The following is a 27642-nucleotide window of genomic DNA, read 5'->3' as shown; positions in this document are numbered from 1 at the left end:
ACATACAATTATTGTTTTTCTTTTTGGACACTTCTAAGCAAGTTTGCCCTATCCACCTTTCCTCTAATATACCACTCTGAGAAAAGCAAACATTTATTAGACTCACCTCCACTAATATTATGTCATTGATATATCCCGGAAATAACAGTACCCATCCCCTAGGTCCTTAAGCAGTGCTAAAGTGTTCTTCATGCTGAAGTTCTTTGAATTACTTTTTTTTTTTTAATAAAAGTTTAAACATTTGTTTGTTTATTTTTGAGAGAGAGAGTAAGCAGAGGAGGGGCAAAGGATCCAAAGCGGGCTCTGTGCTGACAGCAGTGAGCCTGATGCAGGGCTTGAACTTACAAACTGTGAGATCATGACCTGAGCTGAAGTCAGATGCTCCACTGACTGAGCCACCCAGGCACCCCTCTTTGAGTTTTTAAAATTTTTTGGGGGGCGCCTGGGTGGCGCAGTCGGTTAAGCGTCCGACTTCAGCCAGGTCACGATCTCACGGTCCGGGAGTTCGAGCCCCGCGTCGGGCTCTGGGCTGATGGCTCAGAGCCTGGAGCCTGTTTCCGATTCTGTGTCTCCCTCTCTCTCTGCCCCTCCCCCATTCATGCTCTGTCTCTCTCTGTCCCAAAAATAAATAAACGTTGAAAAAAAAAAATTAAAATTTTTTGGTACTTTGTGGGTCTGTCTGCCATTTGTCTAATTTCCACCTAAGGAACTTGTCTCCTCTTTATAAGTAAATGGTACATTTTCCTTATATATGTAATATAACCTTATATGTTAAATTTTAGTCTGTTAATGCTCCTTGAGGAATATAAAAGATGACATAACTTCTATTATAATCATTACTTCTCATTCTCTTTTGTCAGCAGATATTCTGAAATTATTAAAAAAAAAACATTTTATTTATCAGTTCAGTAATTGTTTACTACTTCATTCCAGGAGAGTATATTCAAGTACCATGTAGCTTCATCTTCTAGACTAAATGTAAATACTGCTTAATAAAGTAGTTATGAACCACATTTTTAAGTTAAATGAAAGAGAAAAATCCTAAATTTGATTGTATGTAAGAATGATAGCATGATTAAAAAGATTGTAAAGAAAATTAAATATAGTTACCTCTGACTATCTTTTAATGTATAAACAGCACTTACTGATTATGCTCTGCATAAGTCATGCTAAATAGAATATTTTGAATAATTAAATTGGAGTTCAAAGAGATTAGAGACTTTAATACTTTGAGTTACATAGCATTTCAGAGCCTGAAGTTAGAGTTCATCAAATCTCTGGATATAAATCCCTCTACATTCACTGCCTCTTATTTTCAGATTAACAAAATAATCACATTAAAAACATCTACCTGTGATTGAAAAGAAAAAATAAACCACTGTTTGACCTTAAATGTTTTCTCAGACAATCATAGTAATTAAATCTTCTTGAGTGCTGTCCCAGATTTATGGGGAATAACGAACTATGATTCTTTTATAGTTTGCATTCACTTTCAAAAATTTCTGTCTTTTTCAATTGTTTTTCTTAGTTAGATGAGCTTATGACATGAAACCTCTTCTTTTAACAGTGCCAGCATTTAATCCATGCTTTCTGGGATGGCATTTCCACTCATGCCTTTAATGATTTAGCCTATGCATTTTTACTTTTTTTTTTTTTTTTTTTTTACTGAAGCATAGTTGACTAGCCTATGTTATTTTTGCCATAAAGTGAATTAATATTGACTTTTAGTTGAGAATCTTATGACCTCTTGAAATAATTGATGGATCCTGGGGCATCTTTAGCAAGGGTTAAGTATCTCTGGACTTACTACTTTGTTTTTTGTTTTGTTTTGCTTTTTGTTAATTTAAAATACACTAATTATTATGCATTAGTCACTATTCTACACATATTATATGTTTCTAATTTTTCTGTATGAAAACACATAAAGTTGGCATTAGTATTCCTATTTTACAGGTGAGAAAACTTAGGTTGAAGTCAAGCAGCTGACTACAGCTAACATTTGAACTTACGTGTGTCTGACTCTAAAGTCATTTTCACTTGGGTATTGCTAGCAGCAGGGCATGTTTCTCTAAAAAATTCCTACTCTCTTGCCTGACCTTGCAAGTATCACCATCTAGGGTTGTTTGTTTGGTATGCTAAATCTGTATTAATATTAAGCTATTGTTCAGAAGCAGAGGTCCATATAATGCTGGGGGAACATGGCAATCCCAGGCAATTTTAGCATAGTACTGGCTGTCATTCATTTATGTTAATGTGAAGGAAACTATATTCTTGTGTAACATTGAAATTCCTTTAAACTATGTTCAGATCACTTTCAGATTAGAATATGTTCTCTATTCTTTCGTATTCTTCTGAAACCCACTTATCTATAAAGTTTTAAAAAAATCTCTAAAAATATTCCCTTAATTTAAAATCAGAGTTCCTGAAGAGATATAAAACAAGCAAATCTTAATTTTAACAATGGATTATGGCGTTAAAAAATCATTATTTAACCTTTATGTTGTCAAAAAAAGAGACTGTATTCTGCAACAGTGCAAGATTTTTGGTTTAAGTAGTTCAACAGAATGAACAAAACACTTAAATAACACCAATAGCACCCACATTGACAAACTGCATCGCAGGCCAAGATATGTATGTGTCAAATGAGTTTTGTAGATACTTAAAAATCTGAACATCCTAGGCACCTGGGTGGTTCAGTTGGTTAAGCATCCAACTTCAGCTCAAGTCATGATCTCCTGGTTCGTGGGTTGAAGCCCCACATTGGGCTCTGTGCTGACAGCTTGGAGCCTGGAGCCAGCTTCAGATTCTGTGTCTCCCTCTCTCTCTGCCTCTCCCCTGTTCAGTCTCTGTCTCTGTCTCTCAAAAATAAATAAATATTAAAAAATCATTTTTAAAAAAAAATCTGCACATCCCTTTGAATTGTTTCTATATAAATACGTCCCAAATCCAGGATTTCCTATTTGGAGGGATAGAAGAACTATGTTATAGTAGACCATCATTTAAGCCACACATATAAAACCAGAGAATGACTATTAGAGAACCAGGAGCATGTGAGATCAGGAGGGAGGTTAGAAGACCTAGTTTGCCTCCTCTCTCCATGGCAGACAGAGTACCCTCATAGTCAATAAAGTATTTTCAGTGAGATCCTTGCTTTCCTTTCCTTTGCTTTTTTTTTTTTTTTCTTTTTCCTTTCTTTTGCCTCAGCTGTCAGATTTAAAAATGAGGATGTGGCCTGGAAAAGGACCTAAGTAAGAATATAGGGGAATGCAAGTTAAATATCTCAATTACCATTTTCCTCTGGGTTTCTAGTTTTCAGACTTTTTGATTCTTAATGAATCTCTAAGTGCAAAAAAAAATAGGGAGAGCCTCTGAAGGACAAAGAGTGTGTTTATTTAAGTAAGATGCAGGCTACCCGGACCATTGCCTGAGTGGAATGTTGGTCTGAAAGGTCGCTGGAATAAAGGAAGAATGTGATATGCTTAATTCAGGGCTACTCATGGAGCCCCATACCCAGTTGGTTACACATACACTGGTCTTGCTGCCCCCAAATTAGACAAATCTGGGCTTAGGGAGTAAGAGTTATTACTAGAACAGACTTTGCCCATGTTGAGTTACTATTGAACAAATCTTTATAGAATATAAGCTAGAAAGGGCATCTGCATATCTGTACGGCACTGGTGGTATCTACTGAATCTAAAGAATAGTATATTATAACAGTGCAATGAACACCTGATGAATGATTGAATAAATGAGTGGATGAACATCTCCATAGATTTGGTTTCTACTGCCAAATCAGTCTGGCTCCATATACTAATTAGGAAGCAAACTATTTATTTTGCTGCATGCACTAGATATGTCACGTAATCCTCTTTATGATGGGGATAAATATTTGCCACTTCACATGTTCCTTGTAAAAGAAATGATTTTTGCCATGAAGAAGGCTCAGTAATATGGCTGTAGCTAATTCACTTCTTTTCCTTTGCTTTATAACTATTAGACTAAAAGCAAGTAAACTTTGCATAAATATCTTTGGGCAATTGGCTGACAATTGAAAGTATACATTTTGGTACTTCCTGTGTAGTAGTTGGTACAGTTCAGTTTTTTAAAACTCTCTTAAAGAATCTATAAATGTAAACAATTTCCTATAGCTTTCTTTTGCTTGGGAAAATATTTAGGATAATTTTTTTCATATTTAACTCTTCTATGGGTTAATTTATGAAAATAATAATGGAAAAAATCTTCCTTTGCTTCTAAAAGTTTTCCTCAATTTATGAGTCAATTATTAGGTTGCACCATATGGAATTAGAATTTTTGTAGGTCAAAAAGTCAAATAATAGGGATTTCAAATGGTAATCTAATATAATGATAAATATTCTTAAAGTTGACTTTTAAGAAGTTTGCATTCTCATCAGGTTAGCCATACTTTGATTATTCCACTACATTATTCTTATTACTTGGAAATAAATATAGTCCCTGCTCTTCAGGGGGCAGTGCACATCTCTGCTTTGGTGCCTAGGAATAACATCCTAAAAATATAATTTCAATAATAGTTAATATCTCTTTAGTTGAGTATTTCTTCTTTTTGCTACATATTTATTTAAAGAATATTAGAAATGACTTATGCATTGAGGACTCAAATTTAATTCTTGCTATTCATGAGAAAAATCAGATGACATGATTGGTCCCAGTGTGTACATTTATAGGAATTATTAATAGCTAGATCTTATGGCTTTCAGATTGCTAACTTCTTATCACTATGGTTACACAGCAGTACTTAGCAGTACCTTATTCTTAAATTTAACACATATCATGTTTAAATCTAGTTAATATTGCTGTGAAATTTTTATAACCATTGTTGAAAATTAAATTCCAGATGACTATGAAACATTTCACATTTTGGGTGATCATTCCAGACTCCAAGCACAAGAGACAGAGCCAACATTTCTCAACACTTTCTCCTTCTTTCTACTTTTGTCTCTATTAAAGAAAAAAATAGAGATACCATGAGTATAAACCCTAAGAAATGTTAATACATTTTACCAAAGCAATCATAAACTGTCAGATTTTTAAATGTTAACACAGAAAAGTGGGAGTAGAATACAAATTATAAATGTACCCTGAGACATTTGTAATATAAATATAAAAAGCCATAATCACTGCGAATTGATTTGATCTGAAATAATTTTAATTTTACTATTATAACTAATAGTTTTAAATATAGATGCATTTGAAGTCATCCCAGATTACAAAGAAAAACAATTATGATAATTGTTTAAATAATAATTATTATTTAAATGATAATGTGATACCTATGAATTTATTCCGATATCTTTTCCACGGCAAATAGTGGTGATTCTAAATGTTACTTAGAGAAGAGTAAATTGAAACTAGTTAGTGCTTTTTCTTTGATATCTGCTAAATTATAAGCAATCTATTTATTTTGTTGCTTGTAGTAGGTATGTTGCAGGATCCCCTCTCTGATGGGCCAGAGCAAGTAAGCTAATAACATTCTGACATGGTAACTGGTCTACCTGAAATATTTAGAAGATGATCTAAATAGGTCTATATGTCTAGAAAGGAAAGTTCAGTAGAGGGTACTTTAAGTGCTTATTAATTCTGTAAAACTCTAGTAGGACCAGAGGAACTTGAGCTAGCTTAAAACGTTAAACTCCAGGCCTATGAGCTGGAAAGGATCACATGCAAATTAATCACATAAACATTGGGTATAAGGTCCTCATCTGTTATGTTTCCGAAGACACTCAGTATCATCCCAACTTCTCTGGATATAGCTTTTCCAGAGAGTTTGGTGGTGGCTTCATAATATTTTTAAATGCGTATATTAACAAAACCTATCAAAGTATCCTTAGTTGCCATGTACCTCATTGGACACATATAGAATGTGTTGTTTTTACCATTTTACATGATTTTTAAACAATAATTGAGAGAAAATGGGACTTTAATAAAGCAATATTTGTTGAGTCCTTATAAATATATAATTTTATAATTTTTTTTATAATTTCATCTGTATTCCCTTTACATAAATTTTCAAACTAGCAGTTTTCATATTCTATTACATCATTTGATTAACAAATAGCTCAAATAATAAGTTATGTGGACACATTTGCTGTTCCTCATTTTGCATCATAATATGTTTATGATTTGGCATTTTGCTTAAATCTCACATTGATTGAATTTTAAATACTTCATGGCTAAACACCGTGTTTGTTTTGTTTTGTTTTGCCTTTTATTTCAAGAGTGCTTATTCAAAATGTTATTAGACTTATAAACTCAATAAAAACTTCAGCATTGCAAAAACATATTTACTTTGCCTTATAATGAAGAGCCATTTTGAAATAAATTTCCCTATCTATTCATCAAAGAGAACTGACATATTTCAAAAAGCGTAGCAAAATCATAAATAATGTAAATTAGTCTTTTAAAGAAGTTACAAAGTTTTTCTCCTCCAAGTTCTTCTTACAAAGAAAGCACATGGAAGGAAGCCTTACATGCATTAATACCTTCGAGGCCCTTATAAGTTGCTCCAGTGAACTAAGTGGTGCTCCAGTTACTAAGAGAAGTACTTCTAGGTAAACCTGAGATGGTTTCTTGAGTGTTTAACAGAATACGATTTCTAAAATTTACATAATTATGTACTTGTTATTTATTAATTTTGTGAAAATAATAAAAATTTGCTACGTGGTATAAAATCACAAGTATCTTAGCTGGTTAAATAGGAATTCTTTTGCATCTGTTTTTTTTTTTTTTTTTTTAAGATGTTGCTTCTTCACATAGGTAGAGAACTTAAGCCTAAATAGAGGTGATTTTTTTGTGTATAACAGTTTATTGAGTGCCTACTATGTGCCTATACTGTACTAAGTGTTCTGACTACATTGCTTCATTTAAGATTTATATAAACCCACTGCTTCATTTAGTTTTCATAACAAATGCAATAAAGTAAGTTACTCTAAAAATGAGGTAGTTCTAGTTCAGAATTTGGGTCACATTGCTAGTACATAGTAAGGTTGGAATTTCAGCCCAGAGCCTATTATCACAACTATGACTCTATACTGTCTTCCCAGAAATGTAGATGTAAAATATGATTTCATCCAATATTACCAGTTAATCAAGTCTTATGGTAGAATCCTGTAGAAACACTTGTGAAATGAATGTTCATGTGTATTTTATTCATTGTAGTCTCCCTTATATATTGTGTCATGGCTGTTCTATAGATTGAATTATATCTGATGTTTGTACTAAGGTATAGAATATATCTGTGCTTCTAATTTACTTTGGAAATTAGCAAAAGTACTACCTACTAAGGTTTCCTTGGATTTCTTCCTTAACTTGTCTGAGTACCAGCTGAAAAACTCATTGTCTCTGATAGTCAGTTTCTATTTTATGCTACTAATATTATTACCAGATATTAACTTAAGATATTGTCACGTTAGATGAATGCTTAATATAATGTAAACAAATAATTATGCATCCTAATTCTGATTTTTTTAAAAAAATTACGGTTAGACTGGAGAAGGAAAGATAAAGAATAAGGCAGAAGATATAGAAGAGATATAGAAGAGCGGAAGATATAGGGACATGGTAGAAGAAATGTGACCAGAAATGGTGTAGTCACTTCAGAAAACAGTTGGGTGGTTCCTCAAAGAGCAAACAAAGAATTATCATATGCCCCAGAAATTCCACTCTTAGGTGTGTGCCCACTGTTTCTAATAGTCAAATAGCGAAAACAACTGGAATATCCATCAACTTATGAATGAATTACCAAAATGTGGCATATTCATACAGTGGAATATTATTCAGCCATGAAAAAGAATGAAATACTATGACATGCTACAACATGAACAAACCTGAAAACATTATGCTAACAGAAGGGCCATCACAGAAGAGCACATATTGTGTGATTTTGTGTATATGAAATGTCCAGAATAGGCAAATCCATGGACACAGAAAGTATATTAGTGATTGGCAGTGACAGGGAGGAGGGAAGAATGGGGAGTGTCTGCTATTGGGTATGAAGCTTCTTTTTGATGTGAAGAAAATGTTATGGAATTAGATAGTGGCAATGGTTATATGAGCTTGTAAATATAATAAAAAATCATTCAAAAAGTATTGTGTACTTTACTAGGGTGGATTTTATGATATGTGAATTATATATCAATTTTTAAAATATGGCCAGGGATTCCCATATTTTTAAAGACCCCATTGAAAATCTTTACAGAAATGTATATATATCTCATTAAAATATAAATACTTTTATTTTCAAATATTAGTTAAACCTGTTGTAAAATAACCTTGTGTTATCTGTGCTCCAACTAAATCATTTGCACATTATGGGAAAATAGGCAGACAAGTGACCTACAAAAATATATTTATATTTAAAACCTTCAACTTTCTCTCTTTCTCTCACACCCTTCCCCTTTAAAAAGTAAGTTGCAGTAATCATAAATCTTCATCCGTAACTACTTTAGGGTGTGTTTCCAAAGAGCAAAGATATTCTCTAGCATAACCACAGTACAATGATCAAATTCATGAAAATTCACATTGGTATTATTATCTAAACACACTTTTGGTTCCAAAACTGGCCCCTGTCCCTGGAGGCAAAAGTAGACAGAAGAGACCATTCCTAATTGGCAGGTGGCAGGTGGTAATAAGCAAGGGAACTTACCATATGAGGCTTGTCCTGGGCAGCTACAAGGTGAGTGGATCTCTGCACTCGCCCACCAGAATCTTAAGTTTGTATAGAGGCCTTAACTGGATTCAGTCACATATAGCATCCAGACGGTCCCAATAACACCATGCTCTCTCACGCTGCTTCCTTGGAAACGGTTCCAGCTGTGGGAATGGTAGGCAGAGCATACATTCCAAGCACATGCGAGGGGGTGAGGAGCCTTCGATTGTCCCAGTCCAGCTCATGGTCAACTGGCAGTCGTGTCCTTCGAATGAGCCCCAACAACTTCCCATATTTAAGTTTTTTATTTTTAAATTTCCAATTATCATAATGCTATCCTTTATAATAACTACTTTTTCTCAATTCATTTGCATCTAAGTTGCCATGTTACTCTAGTTTCTTTTAATCTCACCTCCTCAGCTTCTCTTCGTTGTTTTTTCTTTTTTATGACATTTATATGCATAGAGTGCAGAACTGTTGTTATTATTTTAAGAAAGTCCCTGGAATTAGTTTTGATTGGTAGTTTCCTGATGCTATGATTCAGGTTACCTTTTTTTTTTTTTTTTTTTTTTTTGTGCAAGAATACTACCTATTTCCAAGATCTCCTGGGTAACCAAAAGCTTGGCAGTTTAAAACAACATAAATGTATTCTTTCATAGTTCTGGAGGTCAGGAATTCAAAATCAAGGTCTTGGTAGGTCTAAACCCCCTAAGCTCTAGGGTAGAACTTTTCTTGCCTCTTCCAGTTCCTGGCAGTTTCAGGCATTCCTCTGCCTGTGACAACATAACCCCAATCTCTGCCTGCATCTTCACATGACTTTCTTCCCTGTGTTTCTCTTCTGCTTATAAGGGCAATTATTGGATTTAGGGCCCATCTGGTTAATCCAGGATAATCTCACCTGGAGATCCCTCGCGTAGTTACATCTGAGAAGACCCATTTTTTTCCAAATAAGGTCACATTCACAGGTACCGGGGGTTTAGGACTTGGGCATATCTTCTTGGGTCTGCAGTTCAACCCACTACAGTATGTAAATGATGTTGTGTCCTTCTCAGAGGATGACATCAGGACATACCAAATATAGACAGAACAGAAAATAGATTTTTTTTAAAGCATGGATTTATATGGACACTCTAATTCAAATTAAATATTACAGTTCTTTCTTTCCTTCTCACCTTCTGTATTTATATCTTCTTTCTTCCGGAGTGAGAACCCTACCTCCTAATATTATTAAAATGTTTACATCTTTGGTCAATCCTGCAACATGGGTAAAACAATTTCAGAATTGCTACACCTATATTATTACCAACAAGAAACTTGCCAAATAAGGTTCAAGATTTCTTTGTGGTTCTTTTGGTCTTCAACTGAAATAGTGTAGCCACGCACAAGTTTCATGGATCACTACCTCCTCCCCCTTCCGTGTGGTTGTTATTCATTTGATATACTATTCAGTTCATGTGTTTCTGTTTGTACTTAATGTTAAGGTTTCTTCCTTCACCCTTATTGGTTTAATGCTATTTTTTTGAACAATGACATTTTAACATGATTCTAAAAGTAAAAATATATAGAAAGGATACTTAGGCCACTCCCTCCCCTATCCATTCTGCCTTGTTTCTCCAATCTCTAGTAGGTAACCAATTTTATTAGTTTCTGGTTTACTTTGTTTCCTTTTATGAATATAAGCAGATAAATGTATACTTTCTCGTTTTGCTTTCATTTTGTATAAAGGTAGTATATTGTATATTAGTGGTTCTCAAATGGGGATGGTTTGGTGTAGGGGGTAATGTCTGGAGACTCTTTATTGGGGGAGGGGCATCTAGTGGGTGGAGACCAGGTAGGCTGCTAAACATTTAGAATACATAAGACAGCCCTCAACAACAAAGAATTACTGGTTTCATTTATCCATAATGCTGCTGTTGAGAAACCCTGCTATACATCTACTTCTGCACTTTGATTTTCAACATAAAAATATTTTTTTGGAAAATCACTCTGTAGAGATGGTCCACATCCTGTTTTACAGCTCCACAGTGTAGATGCTGTAGTTTATTCAGTCTCCTTTGTATGGGCATTTAGGTTGTTTTCAATATTTTGCAATTATAGATAATGCTGTAATGGATAGCCTTATACACTTTTATCTTTGTAACTTTTGAAGTATATCTTTAGAATAAATTGCCAGAAGTGGTTCAAAGGCCAAAATATATGATGGTTTGCCAAATCCCCTCCAAAACATTGTACATTTTTTCACTGTCACCAGTGTTTGAGACTACCTGTTTCTCCATAGGTTGCTAGTTGAGTAAGTTGTCAAGTTTTTGAACTTTCACCATCTGAATACTAAGAAGCCCAGTGTAGTTTTAATTTGCACTCATTTTATTATCAATGGCATTTTTCTGTCTCTGTCTCTCTCTTTTAGAGAGAGGGATAGAGGGTAAGCAGGGGAGGAACAAAGGGAGAGGGGAAGAGAGAATCTCAAGCTGGGCGTGGAGCCTAATGTGGGGCTTGATCTCACAGTCCTGAGATCACAACCTGAGCCAAAGTCAAGAGTTGGACCCTTAACCAACTGAGCCACCCAGGTGCCCCTAATTAATGGTATTTTTTTTTTTTTTAAGTTTTGCTTGGGCACGTCTCTGGGCCAAAACCTCAAATTTTATAATATTTAACTCAAGTAATTTTAGACGGATTACAGAAGCAATGTTTATAAAATACAGTGAAACAAGATATGTGTTTCTGTGTGAAAGTATCCAACTATTCCTTGAGGAAACTTTTCTTTGTGGCTATGTCTCAATAAATTTTTACATGAACATAACAGAGTATTATCCTGTCATGCCTGAGAGAGAAATACTCATCACCAGGTAATAAATGTAATTCTAGAAATACAGTATTTAAAACGTGCTCTCGAGCTTTCAGACCACAAGAACGTCACACTGAGTAAACTAAAATGGCTTTGTACGAGGATTCTTATGTGGTTGGTGTTTTATAGGCCATACATGTCTCTTGGGAGTCTTCGCGATCAAGTCATCTACCCTGATTCGGTGGATGACATGCGTGACAAAGGCCACACAGACCATGACCTGGAATGTATTCTACACAATGTCCACCTCTATCACATAGTTCAAAGAGAAGGAGGTAAAGTCTACCATTTTCTAAATGCATTTAACTTTGTTTCAAAAACTAAACTTATGTAAATCATCCCTATTTTAATTTGAACATATGCTATCATTGGAACATAAACACACACATGGACTTCATAGCATTTATTGATTTTCCATTCTTGACGTCCTGTCTTCTGCTTGGGTTGTATTTCCTACAGCACACCAGGATTTTTTATTGTCTGCTGCTAGCATTTGAAAACAGTTTTTTTTTGGGGGGGGGGGCGCCTGGGTGGCTCAGTCAGTTAAGTGCCGACTTTGGCTGAGGTCATGATCTCATGGTTGGTGAGTTTGAGCCCCGTATTGGGCTCTGTGCTGACAGCTCAGAGCCTGGAGGCTGCTTCTGATTCTGGGTCTCCCTCTTTCTGCCCCTCCCCCACTCGTGTTCTGTCTCTCTCTCAAAAATAAACATTAAAAAAACCATTTTTTTAAATGAAAAGGGTTTTTTTCTTCATATTTGAACATACAAGTGTCTCTGAGGCCATCATTAATCTAGATGCATGTAAAATCTGTGGCACAAATATTCTCCTGTCAAGTTCTCAACTTACATTAAACTTAATAATTTGAAGAGTGGTATCGCAGAACTTTTTTGTTTTCAGACCCACAGTCTTACCAACACATTTTTTCCCTCTGTCAAGCAGCACATAGAGAATTAGATAAGATACAGAAACTTATTTTTTTGAGTATTTTTTAAAGTTTATTTATTTATTTTTTGAAAAGTGGTGGTGGGGAAAGAGGGAGACAGAATTCCAAGCAGGTTCCATGCTGTCAGTGCAGAGCCTGATGTGGGGCTCGAACTCATGAACTGTGAAATCATGACCTGAGCTGAAATCAAGGGATGGACATTTACCCGACTGTGCCACCCAGGTGCCCCAGGAACTTCTGTGCTGTGTGTTTTATGAACAAGGCATTTTTTTTTAATATATGAAATTGATTGTCAAATTCGTTTCCATACAACACCCAGTGCTCATCCAAAAAGATGCCCTCTTCAATGCCCATCATCTCCCCTCCCCTCCCTCCCACCCCCCATCAACCCTCAGTTTGTTCTCAGTTTTTAAGAGTCTCTTATGCTTTAGCTCTCTCCCACTCTAACCTCTTTTTTTTTTCCTTCCCCTCCCCCATCGGTTTCTGTTAAGTTTCTCAGGATCCACGTAAGAGTGAAACCATATGGTATCTGTCTTTCTCTGTATGGTTTATTTCACTTAGCATCACACTCTCCAATTCCATCCACGTTGCTACAAAGGGCCATATTTCATTCTTTCTCATTGCCACGTAGTACTCCATTGTATATATAAACCACAATTTCTTTATGAATAAGGCATTTTTGAAAGAGTAGAAATAACAGTTACACATATGAGCTTAAAAAAGAATTACTCTCTAATAGTCACACTTTCAAATAACTTGTAACACATAATTTGATAGCCTAGAAAAAGTATTGAAATAAGCTAGAATTCTAGGTTTAATTTTGCATAGATTTTATCTTTTACTTCCTAGCCCATTTACCTATCAGAAATACAGTGATTAAGAATGTGAGCTTTGAAGCCAGAGTTCTGGACTCAAATCTAATTAGCACTGTTCTGTATCTTCAATTCTAAAATGGGGATAAATATCTACCTATAAGGATTCTGTGAATATTAAATAAGACTCTCTGCAGAGTCACACAACTATATGGTTAATTAATCTTCAACAAAGCAGGAAAGAATATCCAATAGAAAAAGGAAAGTTTCTTCAACATATGGTGTTGGGAAAACTGGACAGCAACACGAAAAAGAATAAAACTGGACCACTGTCTTATACCATACATAAAAATAAATTCAAAATAGATTAAAGACCTAAATGTGAGACCTGAAACCATAAAAATCCTAGAAGAGAACACAGGCAGTAACCTCTTTGACATGAGCCATAGCAACTTTTACCTAGACATGTCACCTGAAACAAGGGAAACAGAAGCAAAAATAAACTATTGGGACTTATCAAAATAAAAAGCTTCTGCACAATGAAGGAAACAATCAACAAAACTAAAAGACAACCTACAAAATGGGAGAAGATATTTGCAAATGACATATCTGAAGAAGGATTAGTATCCAAAGTACAATGTTTTGGGGGTACAAACAGATACCAAAAACCAAATAATTCAATTAAAAATAGGCAGAAGACATGAACAGACATTTCTCCAAAGAAGACATCCAGACGGCCAACAGACATGAAAAGGTGTTCTTCATCACTTACTATCAGGGAAATGCAAATCAAAACTACAATGAGATATCTCCTTACACCTGACAGAATGGCTAAAGTCAAAAACACAAAAAACAAGTGTTGGCAAGGATGTGGATAAAAAGCAACCAAACCTCTTGTACTGCTGTTGGGGATGAAAACTGATGCAGCCACTATGGAAACAGTATGGAGGTTCCTCAAAAAGTTAAAAATAGAACTACCCTGTGATCCAGCAATGGAACTACTGGATATTTACTCAAAGAATACAAAGACACTAATTCGAAAACATAGATGCATCCCTGTTTTTATTGCAGCATTATTTACAATAGCCAAGATATGGAAGCAGCCAGAAGTGTCCACTTATTGAGGAATGGATTAAGAAGAGGTGGTATGTATGTGTGTGTGTGTATATATATATGTGGATATAACAGAGTATTACTCAGCTATAAAAAAGAATTAAGTCTTGCCATTTGCAAAGACATGGACGGAGCTAGAGAATACTATGCTGAGCTAAATAAGTCAGAGAAAGACAAATACCATGTGATTTCACTCATATGTGGAATTTAAGAAACTAAACAAATGAGCAAAGGGGAGAAAAAAAGAGACAGAGACAAGTCAAGAAACAGACTCAACTCTAGAGAACAAACTGATGGTTACCAGAGGGGAGTGGGTGAGGAGTTGGGTGAAAGAGGTGCTGGGGATTAAGGAGTGCACTTGTAATGAGCACTGGGTAATGAATGGAATTGTTGAATCTCTATATTGTACACCCGAAACTAATACAGCACTGTATATTAACTAACTGGAATTAAAATGAAAACTTAAAGAAATGCTCTCTGAAGAGCATTTGTAACAGTGGCACATAGTGAATACACAATAATTAGTAGCTAATGGTAACATTACTACTTGTAATATTGATACTATGATATTTTGTCTTTGTGTGCCAGTACTTGGTATATTACATGGCAATTTCATATATGTTGTTTCATTTGATCCCTATAATAAGCAAATGAGGCAGACAGGAGAGGTATTATTACACTTATTTTTATGGTGTTTATAATCACAATTCACAAGTACTAAAAATATGGAAAGCAGATTATCTTTTTGTTTCATATGATCATCTCCTTCCCCGGTTTAAAACACTGGGGAAGCAGGGGCGCCTGGGTGGCTCAGTTGGTTAAGCGGCCGACTTCGGCTCAGGTCATGATCTCACGGTCCGTGAGTTCGAGCCCCGCGTTGGGCTCTGTGCTGGCAGCTTGGAGCCTGGAGCCTGCTTCAGATTCTGTGTTTCCCTCTCTCTGACCCGCCCCTGTTCATGCTGTGTCTTTCCCTGTCTCAAAAATAAATAAATGTTAAAAAAAAATTTTTTTTTAATAAAAAAAAAAAAAAAAAAACACCGGAGAAGCAGAATAAATGCTACATGTTAATCTTGGGTAGGTTTGAAATCCAATAATCCAAATAGAAATTTACAATAAACATGGGCTATTCTATTCTTTCAGAAGTCATTGGGAAGTTTAAGAACCGTTTTTAAGAATGTTCTTACCTTAATCATGTAACAGTAATTGCTATGGTTTATTGAGTGCCTACTGTGCAGAATATATTAAGCAATGTCATCTTATTTAATATTTAAAACTGTCTTATGATGGGGGTTTTACTAACCCCATTTTACAGGTGAAATTCAGAATTTAGTAACTTCCTCAGGGACCCACAGCAAGTGTTATGACAGGGATTCAAATAAAGATCTCACTTGAAAGTCAATGTTCTATAGTAGACTATGCCACCGTACTATGCAATCTACTAGCTTCTTAGACACTAATAAGAATTGTTATATCCTTACGCATAAAACAATTCCAAGGAAACCTACTCTACTTGCTTCATCCTTAAAACACGAAGCATGTTTTTAAGCCAAGCTGAAAAGCATCTAAATTTGCAACGACGTCACTTACTTTGGAAGAAGTGTACTGAGGTTGTATTTAGACTAGCTAATACTTTGCTTAGAGAAATGCTTTGCTCTAGTAAAAGATGGAATGAAAAACTATGTTTCATTCCATGAAAAGAGATTAGAAAATAGAAAAGAGTAAAAGTGTTACCAAATGTTACCAAATGTTACCAAAAGTGTTACCAAATGTTAACATGAACCAAATTAACATGTACCTCTCAAGGAAGCAGGAAAACTGTCCTCAGCTGGCTTAGTCTCACTTACTCAGCATCAGAGATGATATTATAACTCAGAGGTTTGATTTATATGTTCTGTGATCAAGCAGTATTGCCTATTAAAACTTCTGGGTTTAGTGGAACAGAAGACATGATTTACTTAAATATGTAAAGCTAAAGTTTCCTTTCACCCAAATACTTTTCTCTTGCCCCTTCTCAGTTGGCAGGAGCAACAAATTTTTAAGCCCCAAATATTTCTCCACTATGAAGCAATCTGAGCTTATTTTTCAAACCCTTGCTTATGTTTCATAAATGCTATAAAATTCAGTTATCAAGAAAAATTATATTTCAACAGTTTTCACTAGAAGCAAGAACTTGAAATCAGATGGCATTTGGAGATTTTTCTCTTAACATAAAATTTTAAGACTATATTTAAAATTTTTTTTATGTTTATTCATTTTTGAAAGACAGAGAGAGAGCACAAGCTGGGGTGCGGTGGAGAGAGAGGGGGACACAGAATCTGAAGCAGGCTCCGGGCTCTGAGCTGTCAGCACAGAGCCTGACGCAGGGCTCGAACTCACAAACTGCGAGATCATGACCTGAACTGAAGTCGGACGCTTAACCAACTGAACCACCCAGGCACCCCAAGCTATGTTTTTAAATGAACAGAAAATTCCTGGCAGTTTATCCAAGAAAATGAACAGTGGTTCCCCACTGGGGAGTATCATTGGGAAATAGGGAAAATCTATTCAATCCACTGCACAGAAAACAACGACTCTACTTCCTATTTTCTTTTCCTTTGACCGAGTTTATTTAAAGTATAATAAAGGTGAAAATTCAGCTGACAGAGAAAGAAGAGGCCAAAGAGCCTGAATTTTTTCTACATGGGAAAATTACGCCTTGAACACTTGGGATTTGGAACTGTTGTCCTAAGTGTATGTGGCAAGTTTTGGCAGTAATTTTGCTCTTTGAAAATCAGACTTTGCCTACTCTGCTCTATTATTTTCTGACATTTCCATGAATAAATGTTTGATATGGTCCTCTCTCTCATAGGTCTCATGGTTTTGTTTTCTTTCTTTCTTTTTTTCCTTTTAAATATTTATTTATTTATTTTGAGCGAGAAAGAGAGAGAGCACGCAAGTGAGCGAGGAACAGAGAGAGAGAGAGGGAGACACATCTGAAGAGGCTCCAGGCTCTGAGTTGTCAGCACAGAGCCTGATGTGGGGCTCACACCCATGAACCATGAGATCATGACTTGAGCTTAAGTTGGATGTTTAACCAACTGAGCTACCCAGGAGCCCCTAGTTTTATTTTGGAGTACACTTCTTTTGTTACAAAATAAAGATAAACCATTAAAATAATAAAAATCATTATATTTCCCAATATTATAAAAATGTGTAACTTAGAAAGTAAAAGTCTCATAATTCCATTCCTGTGGGGTGTGAGCTACGTGTGTGTTTATAGAAATGCAGTCATGGGGCGCCTGGGTGGCGCAGTCGGTTAAACGTCCGACTTCAGCCAGGTCACGATCTCGCTGTCCGTGAGTTCGAGCCCCGCGTCAGGCTCTGGGCTGATGGCTCAGAGCCTGGAGCCTGTTTCTGATTCTGTGTCTCCCTCTCTCTCTGCCCCTCCCCCGTTCATGCTCTGTCTCTCTCTGTCCCAAAAATAAATAAAAAAAAGGTTGAAAAAAATTAAAAAAAAAAAAAAGAAATGCAGTCATGGTTTATATAAATGTGTATGTGTGTGTCTATATCTATACATACACACAATTCTGCAACTTGATTTTTCATACAAAGATGTTCCAAGTACATTTCTACATCAGTATGTATAGATGTAACCAATTTTTTAATATATAGAAGCCTTGCTTTTTGTATAAATATCCAACAGAAAGTCAGTAGTGAAGATGTAAGAGAGCGGATCCTGGGTGGCTCAGTAAAGCGTACAACTTTCGATTTCAGCTCAGGTCATGGTATCATGGTTCATGGGATCCAGCCCTGTGTCAGCTCTGCGCTGACAGCACAGAGCCTATTTGGAATTCTCTCTCTCCCTCCTTCTCTGCCCCTCCCCTGCTCTCTCCCAAAATAAATAAACAAACTTAAAAAAAAAAAAAAAGAAACAACTTAAAACTAATTTTCAAATAAAACCCAGATGTTGTAAGAGATGGTGTGAATATAGACCTACATATGAATCCTAGCTCTGATCTCTAGCTGTGTAAACTTAGACATGTCAACTCCTCTATGGATTTCAGCTCACCCACTTATAAAGTGCAACAATAAGATCTAACTCATAAGGTTATGGATGTATAATGAGAATTATATATGAATATATAATGAGAAAACTCAGATAAAGTACCAGGCACATGGAAGCCATTTAAGTTAGTTTCTGTTTTACTCTTTGTAGATTGGGCAATAGGCCTATGCAAATTGTTGGTCTTTTCTCCTACCACCCTCCCAAATAAGTATAAGTGTTCTCCGACTTTTTGGAGATATTCAGAAACAAACAAATTTTTTAAGTGCCAGTATTTAGAATCTTAGAAGATGTTTTGTCAGCGTAAGGAATTATTACTATTAAAAAAAAACATGAAATCTAAAACAAAATGTTTATACATGAGGCTCTCTAGTTTATCCAAGCATATGTTCTGTAAAATATCAGGTACTTTGGGATGCCAAGGTGGCTCAGTCAGTTAAGCATCTGACTTCAGCTCAGGTCATGATCTCATGGTTTGTGACTTCGAGCCCCACATTGGTCTCTGTGATGACAGCTCAGAATCTGGAGCTGCTTCCGATTCTGTGTCTCCCTCTCTCTCTGCTCCTACCCCTGCTTGTGCTCTGTCTCTCTCTCTGTGTCTCAAAAATAAACATAAAAAAATTTTTTTTTTAAATACCAGGTACTTTGTGTTAATAACTTAAACTTGCCAGGAATCACTTGTCTGGGGTAAAAACGGTAACAAACAAATGCCTTATAAAAATATATGTTTTTATATATTTTTTAAGGATGGGATGCTGTTATGGACTGGAAAGATGTTCTATCAGGAGGAGAAAAGCAAAGAATGGGCATGGCTCGCATGTTTTATCATAGGTAAGTAGGCTATACTCAGGAAACTAGTTCATTATTGTAACCGAAAAAAAAATCTTTGAACATGATTAGATGCCCTCATCTTTAAAAATATCTTACTCCTTGGAGCTCCTGGGTGGCTCATTCAGTTAAGTGTCTGACTCTTGATTTTGGCTCAGGTCATGATTTTGCAGTTTGTGGAATCAAGCCCAACAATGGGCTTGGTGCTGACAGTGCAGACCCTGCTTGGGATTCTCTCTTTCCCTCTCTCTCTGCCCCTCACCCACTCATGCTCACTCTCTCTCTCTCTCTCTTTCTCTCTCTCAAAATAAATAAATAAATAAACATTTGAAACATAGAAATATCTTCCTGGGGAATAGAGGGATGGGCAAAATGGGTGAAGGAGATTGGGAGATACAAGCTTCCAGTTAGGGAATGAATAACTCATAGAAATAAAAAGGCACAGTATAAGGAATACACTCAATGATATTGTAGTAGCACTGTATAGTGACATGTTAGCTACACTCGTGGTTAACATAGCATAATATGTAAACTTGTCTAATCACTATGTTGTACCTCTGAAACTAATGTCAACATGTGTGTCAACTAAAATAAAAAAGAAAGAAAAGAAAAAGAAAGAAAAGCTAATCCTTAGAATATATAGGTTTTACGCTTCTTAAGTAATTTTTTTCATGTGTCAGAAGTCTGTCAGTACTTTTTTTTGTATTTCTTATGTTGAGTAATGCTAGATGACAAAATTAAATTTTCATATATAGAGATAGACAGAATATGAGCAGGGGAGGGGCAGAAAGAGAGGGAGACACAGAATCTGAAGCAGGCTCCAGGCTCTGAGCTGTCAGCACAGAGCCCGATGCGGGGCTCCAACCCACAAACCGTGAGATCATGACCTGAGCCAAAGTCGGATGCTTAACCGACTGAGCCGCCCAGGTTCCCCAATAACATGGCATTTGTAATAATGTACATGGTTAGTTCAAGAATATGGCAAGCTAATTTGCAACAACATGGATGGAGCTAGAGAGGATTATGCTAAGCAAAATTAAGTCAATCAGAGAAAGACAAATACCATATGATTTCACTCATATGTGGAATTTAAGAAACAAAATAAATGAGCAAAGGGAAAAAAAGAGAGAAAGAGAGAGAGGCAAACCAAGAAACAGACTCTTAACTATAGAGAACAAACTGATGGTTACCAGAAGGGAGGTGGGTTGGGGGTATGGGTTAAATAGGCGATGTAGATCAAGGACTGCACTTGTGATGAGCACCTGGTGATGTATAGAGGTATTGAATCACTAATTGTACACCTGAAACAAATATTACGCTGTGTGTTAACTAACAGGAATTTAAATAAAAACTTAAAAAAAAAGAATATGGTGAACTAAAGAAAATACAAACCAAATTTGCTAACTCAGAACTTTTAGTTCAGTGTATTTTAAAATGTCCCTTTCTCAGATGATGTGGTGAGATTCAAGGGTAAAGTTTTCTGTTTGACATTTATGACCAGCTGTTAGCCACTATCACCCTGAATCTGTTTGAGCCTTGTCCATAAATATTCAGTAACATGATCACCAGCATAGCTGGTGAAATATAATATGGTGGAATGTAAAATGTGACCATAAATTTCTCACTGTGTCAGTGTGTTAATAAAATAAACCCTGTAACAAAGAGCAAGAGGCATTCATCTCAACCCAAAGAGATCTGTAAGCACTTGTAACTTGAAATCAATAGTTGATACTTGGTATCTAAAATATTTTGGATATAATGTGAGACTAAATAAGCTCAGGTTACAAACATCACTAGAAGGAAAATTTAGTGATCTGTATAGAAAGATCAGTGAAGATGAGCAAGTCGTTGGAAAGCAGAATCTGTTGAGAAAAAACAAAATTAAATAGAAATTTCAAATCCAGTGAAGGAAAAGAATAATTATGAGAAACTGCCTTCCCTTGTTCCCAAAGGATTAATATCAATATGTGAATGCAGTATGAAAGACCCGAACTAACTAAAATGGAGAACATTGGCAGGGAGTACTAAGTATCACAGTAGTATACTCTTTTGGAGAGGATTTTAATTTTAATGTTTAAAGAATGATCCGAAGAGTTCTGTCTTAAGGGGGATAGAGTAGATCCTTCACAAAGCTGCCCCCTCTGATGATACATCAAAACAAAAAGAATGGAAAATCTGAGAAACAATATTACATAATGTTTCACTTGGTTATATCAGCCCAGATTCCAGCTATTGCTTAATTTAAATACACACACACAGGGGCGCCTGGGTGGCGCAGTCGGTTAAGCGTCCGACTTCAGCCAGGTCACGATCTCGCGGTCCGTGAGTTCGAGCCCCGCGTCGGGGTCTGGGCTGATGGCTCAGAACCTGGAGCCTGTTTCCGATTCTGTGTCTCCTTCTCTCTCTGCCCCTCCCCCGTTCATGCTCTGTCTCTCTCTGTCCCCCCAAAAATAAATAAACGTTAAAAAAATATATTTAAAAAAAAATAAATACACACACACATGCACACACATACACATACACACATACCCCAGTTCTGCCAAGAAAACAAAAGTACGCAGTCTATCTTACATCTGCTAGACTAAAGATTGCTATGACAACTGAATGTAAGACATATACTTTATTTCTAATTCTAAGATGGCATCTCTTCTCTGTTTAGCTCAAAAAGCGACACAGTACAATAAGCAACTAAATTACTAGAAGGAGATTCACACAGAAAAAGAAAAGTTTATCTCTCTTTTATACTTCCTTTTCTTCTTCCTCTTTTTTACTTAAAAACAATTATCCACAAAACAGTAATCAACTCTGAGACAAAAATGTAATGCTTAATACTTAAACCGGAACAGTAACCAAAAACCACCCAGCACAACTATTTCTGTTAATGTCATGGGGAATCTCCAGTGATCCTTAAGTTCTTTGCATGGAAAGCAGTTGTTAAAGTCAAATGGGGTGTTAAACTTAAGTTGACTCCTATATCTATTAGCCTTGTCTACCCATCCTGGAATAGATAAAAAGATCCTATTAATAAGATCATAGAAAAACAATTTAAAGTACTAAATAATTATGCTGAAGGAGGAATTACTACTGGTTTCCACGTTTATCTTTTCAGTGTCATTTATGTTTAAAGATCAGAATATCTTCATGGAGGACAGTGTCCTGGTAAAATACTTAATACTGGTTTTCAGCTCTAAAATAAATAATAAATGACAGTGCATGAGTTGACCTTTGGTCCCATTGACCAAGCTAAGTCACGTTGTTGAGTACCAAATATATACCCAAAGTCCAGATGACCCTGTCTTCTTCTTGAAAGAAGACAGAGAAGGGGAAAGAAAGAAAGATAAGAGCAGGGGGTGAGATGAAAGGAAGAGAATAAACAGAAGGAAATGGTATCCAATGAGAGGTACCTCTGATAGTGGTAGACAGTCCTTTCCAAAGTAAAAATTGAGCTAGAAAAAGTAATTAACTGAATGTAATCAGAAAATAGTTACTGATTTTTTTCCCTTAAGAATTTGCAAAGCATGGTCTCAGTATTACCAGGTTAAATGCCAGTGTAAATTTGTCCGATTAGGCATACTACTTTTGCAGAATTTTGTAGCAATGAAATTCCATTAATAGTGTTTTGGTACTGACATTGTTGATAAAGTTATCTTCTCAATAAATCTTTGCTAACAGGGCCTTGGCCTTTTTGATAATTAGCTACTGTAATGTATTTTTCATGTAATTAGTCAGAACCTGTCACCAGGAATGAACTTGCCTTCTATGGGAAAATGCACTCAGTGACCTGCCTCATCTTTCCTATGTCTCATACCCATGATTCACCAATTTGCATAACAATAAAGCTTATTGTATAGTGAGTAGGCATCAGGAAATCTATTTAAAATTTAAGAACAATATAATGTCCTAATCCAAAGAGGGAGGGTGACCCCTCTTTTACTTTATCATTTGTCACCTTTACTAATTTCATATACTCTTTTGCTCCTTTAAAGTTAACATTGCAGGGCACCTGGCTGGCTCAGTTGGTAGATAGAGCATGCTACTCTTGATCTCAGGGTCATGAGTTCAAGCTCCACATTGGGCATAGAGCTTAAACAATTAAAAAATAAAGTTAACATTGCAACTCATATTGTCCATGTAAAGATATATCATTCAAATAGGAAAGCCATTAATTTATTTGTGTTAATTTTTTTTCAAGACCAAAATATGCATTACTGGATGAATGTACCAGTGCTGTCAGCATTGATGTTGAAGGAAAGATATTTCAGGCTGCAAAAGGGGCTGGAATTTCCTTACTATCTATAACGCACAGGCCTTCTCTGTGGTAAGTGTTTCCAATGCTAATTTGCAATAGATGGTTTTTCTTTATATTTCTTTCTTTTTTTCTTTTTTTCTTTTGTTTAGGGAGAGAGAAAGAGAGAGATCATGCAAGCAGGGGAGAGGGGCAAAGGAAAAGAGAGAGAGAGAGAGAGAGAGAGAATCTCAAGCAGGCTCCATAATCAGCCTGGAGCATGACCTAAGGCTGGATTTCACAACCTAGGATCATGACCTGAGCCAAAATCAAGAGTTGGATGCTCAACCAACTAAGCCACTCAGGCAACCCTCTATATTTCTTAAATAGTAGCTTTGCCTAGGGGTGCCTAGGTAGCTCAGTCGATTGGCAACCAACTCTTGATTTTGGCACAGGTCATAATTTCTCAGTTCATGATATTGAGCCCCATGTCAGGCTTGGCACTGACAGTGCTGAGACTGCTTGAGATTCTTTCTCTCGCTCTCTCTGCTCCTCCCCAGTTCATGTGCATACACACATGTGTATTCTCTCTCTCTCCCAAAATAAAAAATTAAAAAAAATTTTTTAAAAAGAGCAACTTTGACTGAACTGTCACTATAGAGCATCGGATACTTCACTTATTCTACGTATATTTCTGTTAAGTTGCACACGAGTAGTAGAGATATCCCAAACCTCACATCATAACATATATGTGCTATTTAAAAACTATTATCACATTCCAATAATTCTGAAAAAAAGTGGAAAAATCAAGTGTGTTTAACTGAAAATATTCATAATCCATAGCGTGTACTAGGAATGAATATATTTATGTAATTTTATATCATCTTTTTACCCCTTTTTTCAAAATCCAGGAAAAAACCTGAACAACATACTATTCCTACAGATGATTAAGTTGGAGAAAACACAAGGGAAAAAAAGCTTTTTTTTTTTTTTTGCCTTTGTTTTAAGGAAAATTGAAAATATTTTCTAAATATTATCCCATTAAACCTAATGGGATTTCCCATATTTAAAGAAATGGCAACACTATTTTTACCATTCCTCTACTTTTCCCATTGATTGATAACCATAATAATAGTTGATAGTACAGATTCAGCACCTATTCTAGTCCAGGCTCATTTTATTCAAGTCTCATAACAACCCTATAGAGAGTATAGATAGTCTAATTATTCCCATTTTATGATTAAGAAACTGAGAACTAGAAAAATGAGAAAAGTAACTTACCATGATCATTCTATACTATAGTATGCTGCTCTAGTTAGTATAAGGAGCTCAAAATGCACCTTATATATAAGCCATAAAAACACTGTTCATTTATACTACACTCCACTACTTTGGTATTTGTTTCATCAATCAAAATCTTTTCTTTTGACATATTAGTTACTACAGTGGATTCTATATGCTTTAGCCTCATATTTCCCAAGGGACAGGCAGGACTTTTCCTCTCTCTCTAGCTGGAGTATTCTGTAGCAGGTGGCTAATCACATTCTGTGCCAAAGCCTCCATCACGTAGGTGACTTCAAACCTAGGCTAAGTAACCAGCTTTATTTGAGTTAATCCTAGAAGGCATTCTAGAACTTCCACTGTATAGAGAATACTTACCTTAAAATTGTGAGTAAACTGAGTATTCAGTTTAGATCAGGCTTTCATTGTTGAAAATTCTTTGCTTCTGTACTTCTATTGAGAAGATAATAACCTGTTTTGTCTTCATTTAAACATTCAGATTTTTCATAATTTTTCCCTGCAGAGAGTTAACCTGAAAATAGAGCATTTCATGAAATGACCCTTTCTATAGAACTTTGTGGTTTGTCTCTCTGTCATTAAGAACTAATTAGCATCTGGAGTGATATAATCTCTCCAGAAGCAGTCTGGACCTAGTCCAGGATGAGTACATGGCAATGAATGTGATTCCTCTGACTTTTCCCTGGAGAAAACCAACAGGAACTGGATCTCCACAACAATTACGACATTTGTCTATAAATCCCTGAATCAGCGATGGCATAGAACCACGCCAGAACTCTTGAACCCTTTCTGGTATACACTTGTCATTTCCAGACATGCTTCCTAATTGATTACATGTTAGGATAACATGGAGTTATGTCTTAGTTCCGGTAATTTTCTGACCTCTATCAATTAATTTATCATGTTATTACGTCACTCAGTTCCTTATTCAAGAAGCCTAAAAAGGCATTGGAAACATATTCACTCATTTTTTTTTCTCAATTGAAGGAACAAATAGGTTTTGGTTGCTGTGATTTTAAATACTTTATTTAGAGTAATTTAGTATGTTACAATAAACTGACAGGAAGAGACAGAAATATCCCATATATTCTGACCCTACATATGCATAGCTATCCACAATAGAATGAAACATTTGTTATGATTAATGAACCTACACTGACACATCATTATGACCCAAAGTCCATAATTTACATTAGGGTCACTCTTGGTGATGTACAGTCTGTGGGTTGGAACAAATTTTTAGTTGCATATATCCATCATTACAGTATTGTATAGAGGAGTTTAACTGCTCTAAAAATTTTCTGTGCTCTGCCTATCCATCCCTCTCTTTCCTCAAGCTCTGGAAACCACTGATCTTTAATGCCTCCATAGTTTTGCTTTTTTTCAGAATGTCATATGGCTGGAATCATACAGTATGTAGCCTTTTCAGTTTGGCTTCTTTCACTTAGTAATACTCATAGAAGTTTCCTCCATGTCTTTTTATCGCTTGAAACCTCATTTCTTTTTAGCACTGAATAATATTCCATTGTTTGGATGTAGACAGTTTATTTATCCATTCACCTACTAAAGGATACCTTGGTTGCTTCCAGTTTGGGAAATTATGAATAAACCTGCTATAAACATTCATATGAGGGTTTTTAGGTGGACACAAGTTTTCTCAACTCCTTCGGGTAATATCAAGGAGTGCAATTGCTGGATCATATAATAAGAGTGTGTTTAGTTCGGTAGGAAACTGAAAAATTGTCTGCCAAAGTGGCTGTACCATTTTGCATTCCAACAAGCAATGAATGAGAGTTTCTGTTGCTCCACAGCCTTGTTGGCACTTGGTGTTATCAGGGTCCTGGATTTTGGCCATTCTAATAGGTGTATAGAGGACAGATTTTTTTTTTAAGCTAATAACAAAATCTGTAATTTTATGCCTTTTAATGAGAAAAACATGTTTTTAATTGTAGCTATTCATAGTACATTTCCCCATAAAACTAAAAATTATGTTACTTCTGCAGTATGAATTAATTTAGGCATTTTAGGTTGAAGAAATCTATCATTTCTGATTAACCTTTCTCCCTAGATGAAATTCTTATTTTCCCTGAAAAGATACCAGATGAGGGAAAACTGTATTATATTTTCCCCAAGACAGCAAAGTAGTAATTATGATTGTAAAGATTAAAATCAATATCAGTATATAAAAAGGTCAAAAATTATAAGAGCTTATTAAATTATTTGATTCCTGGATAGAATTATAGCTTTATATCTACCACTTTCCTAAGCTTGACTCGATTTGTGCAGAAAGTCTGTAGATTATCTCTGAGTCTCAGTTAATATAGTAGTTTCCTGTAAAATCCTCTTAAGCAAACCCTGAAATACTATTTAGCCCATTATGTAGGACACACCTTTGAATCTCAGGTAATGAAACACCCATACATTTTCTTCCTCCCATGTAGAAATCAAATGATGTTGTGAGACTGGAGGGACGAGCCAAACCTTCATTATACCTTGAAGATAAAAGTTGCCCAAGATCAGAACTACTGCATTCTGAAATTGCTCCCAGCTGTACATCCAAAGTTAGGAAAAGAGCCCAGGAAAATATATATATATATATATATAGAGAGAGAGAGAGAGAGATCATTAATCTCTGTCATATGTTATCAAGCATATGAACTTTCAACCTTCATCTTGAGAGTGATTTTATTCTTTTAGACACAGTTTAACCCAGGTTAATTTCCTCATCTTACAGCATGATAAAACCATCTAATCAAAATGAGGTGAAACCACAGGTCCTACAATTGATGAATAGATCAACAAAATGTGCAAATCCATACAATGGAATATTATTCAGCCATAAAAATGAAGGA

The 27642-nt window shown here is 35.7% G+C and overlaps 1 protein-coding gene and 1 long non-coding RNA gene across 4 annotated transcripts in view; one reads left to right on the top strand and one right to left on the bottom strand.

Annotated features, from left to right (window-relative positions):
* LOC123591202 overlaps window positions 1-27642 on the bottom strand; it is a 73682-nt gene that overhangs the window by 35004 nt on the left and 11036 nt on the right. For 2 of the 3 annotated variants that reach the window (XR_006709167.1, XR_006709165.1), the window contains exons 2-4: window positions 27181-27282; window positions 25151-25304; window positions 8681-8847 (exon numbers count right to left, since the gene is read on the bottom strand). This is a non-coding gene — a long non-coding RNA (uncharacterized LOC123591202). The remainder of the gene's footprint in view (window positions 1-8680; window positions 8848-25150; window positions 25305-27180; window positions 27283-27642) is intronic. The other variant, XR_006709166.1, reaches the window with a different exon arrangement.
* The window catches only part of ABCD2 (ATP binding cassette subfamily D member 2), a 67302-nt gene that overhangs the window by 34173 nt on the left and 5487 nt on the right, over window positions 1-27642 (top strand). Inside the window, exons 7-9 of the mRNA XM_045465119.1 lie at window positions 11658-11803; window positions 19185-19269; window positions 23459-23584. Coding sequence (XP_045321075.1) covers window positions 11658-11803; window positions 19185-19269; window positions 23459-23584 — 357 coding nt within the window. The remainder of the gene's footprint in view (window positions 1-11657; window positions 11804-19184; window positions 19270-23458; window positions 23585-27642) is intronic.

This window comes from Leopardus geoffroyi, chromosome B4 (genome assembly GCF_018350155.1).
Source record: "Leopardus geoffroyi isolate Oge1 chromosome B4, O.geoffroyi_Oge1_pat1.0, whole genome shotgun sequence".
Lineage (NCBI taxonomy): Eukaryota > Metazoa > Chordata > Mammalia > Carnivora > Felidae > Leopardus > Leopardus geoffroyi.
Note: the sequence above shows the minus strand (reverse complement) of the source record. Positions and strands in the feature narration are given on the sequence as shown.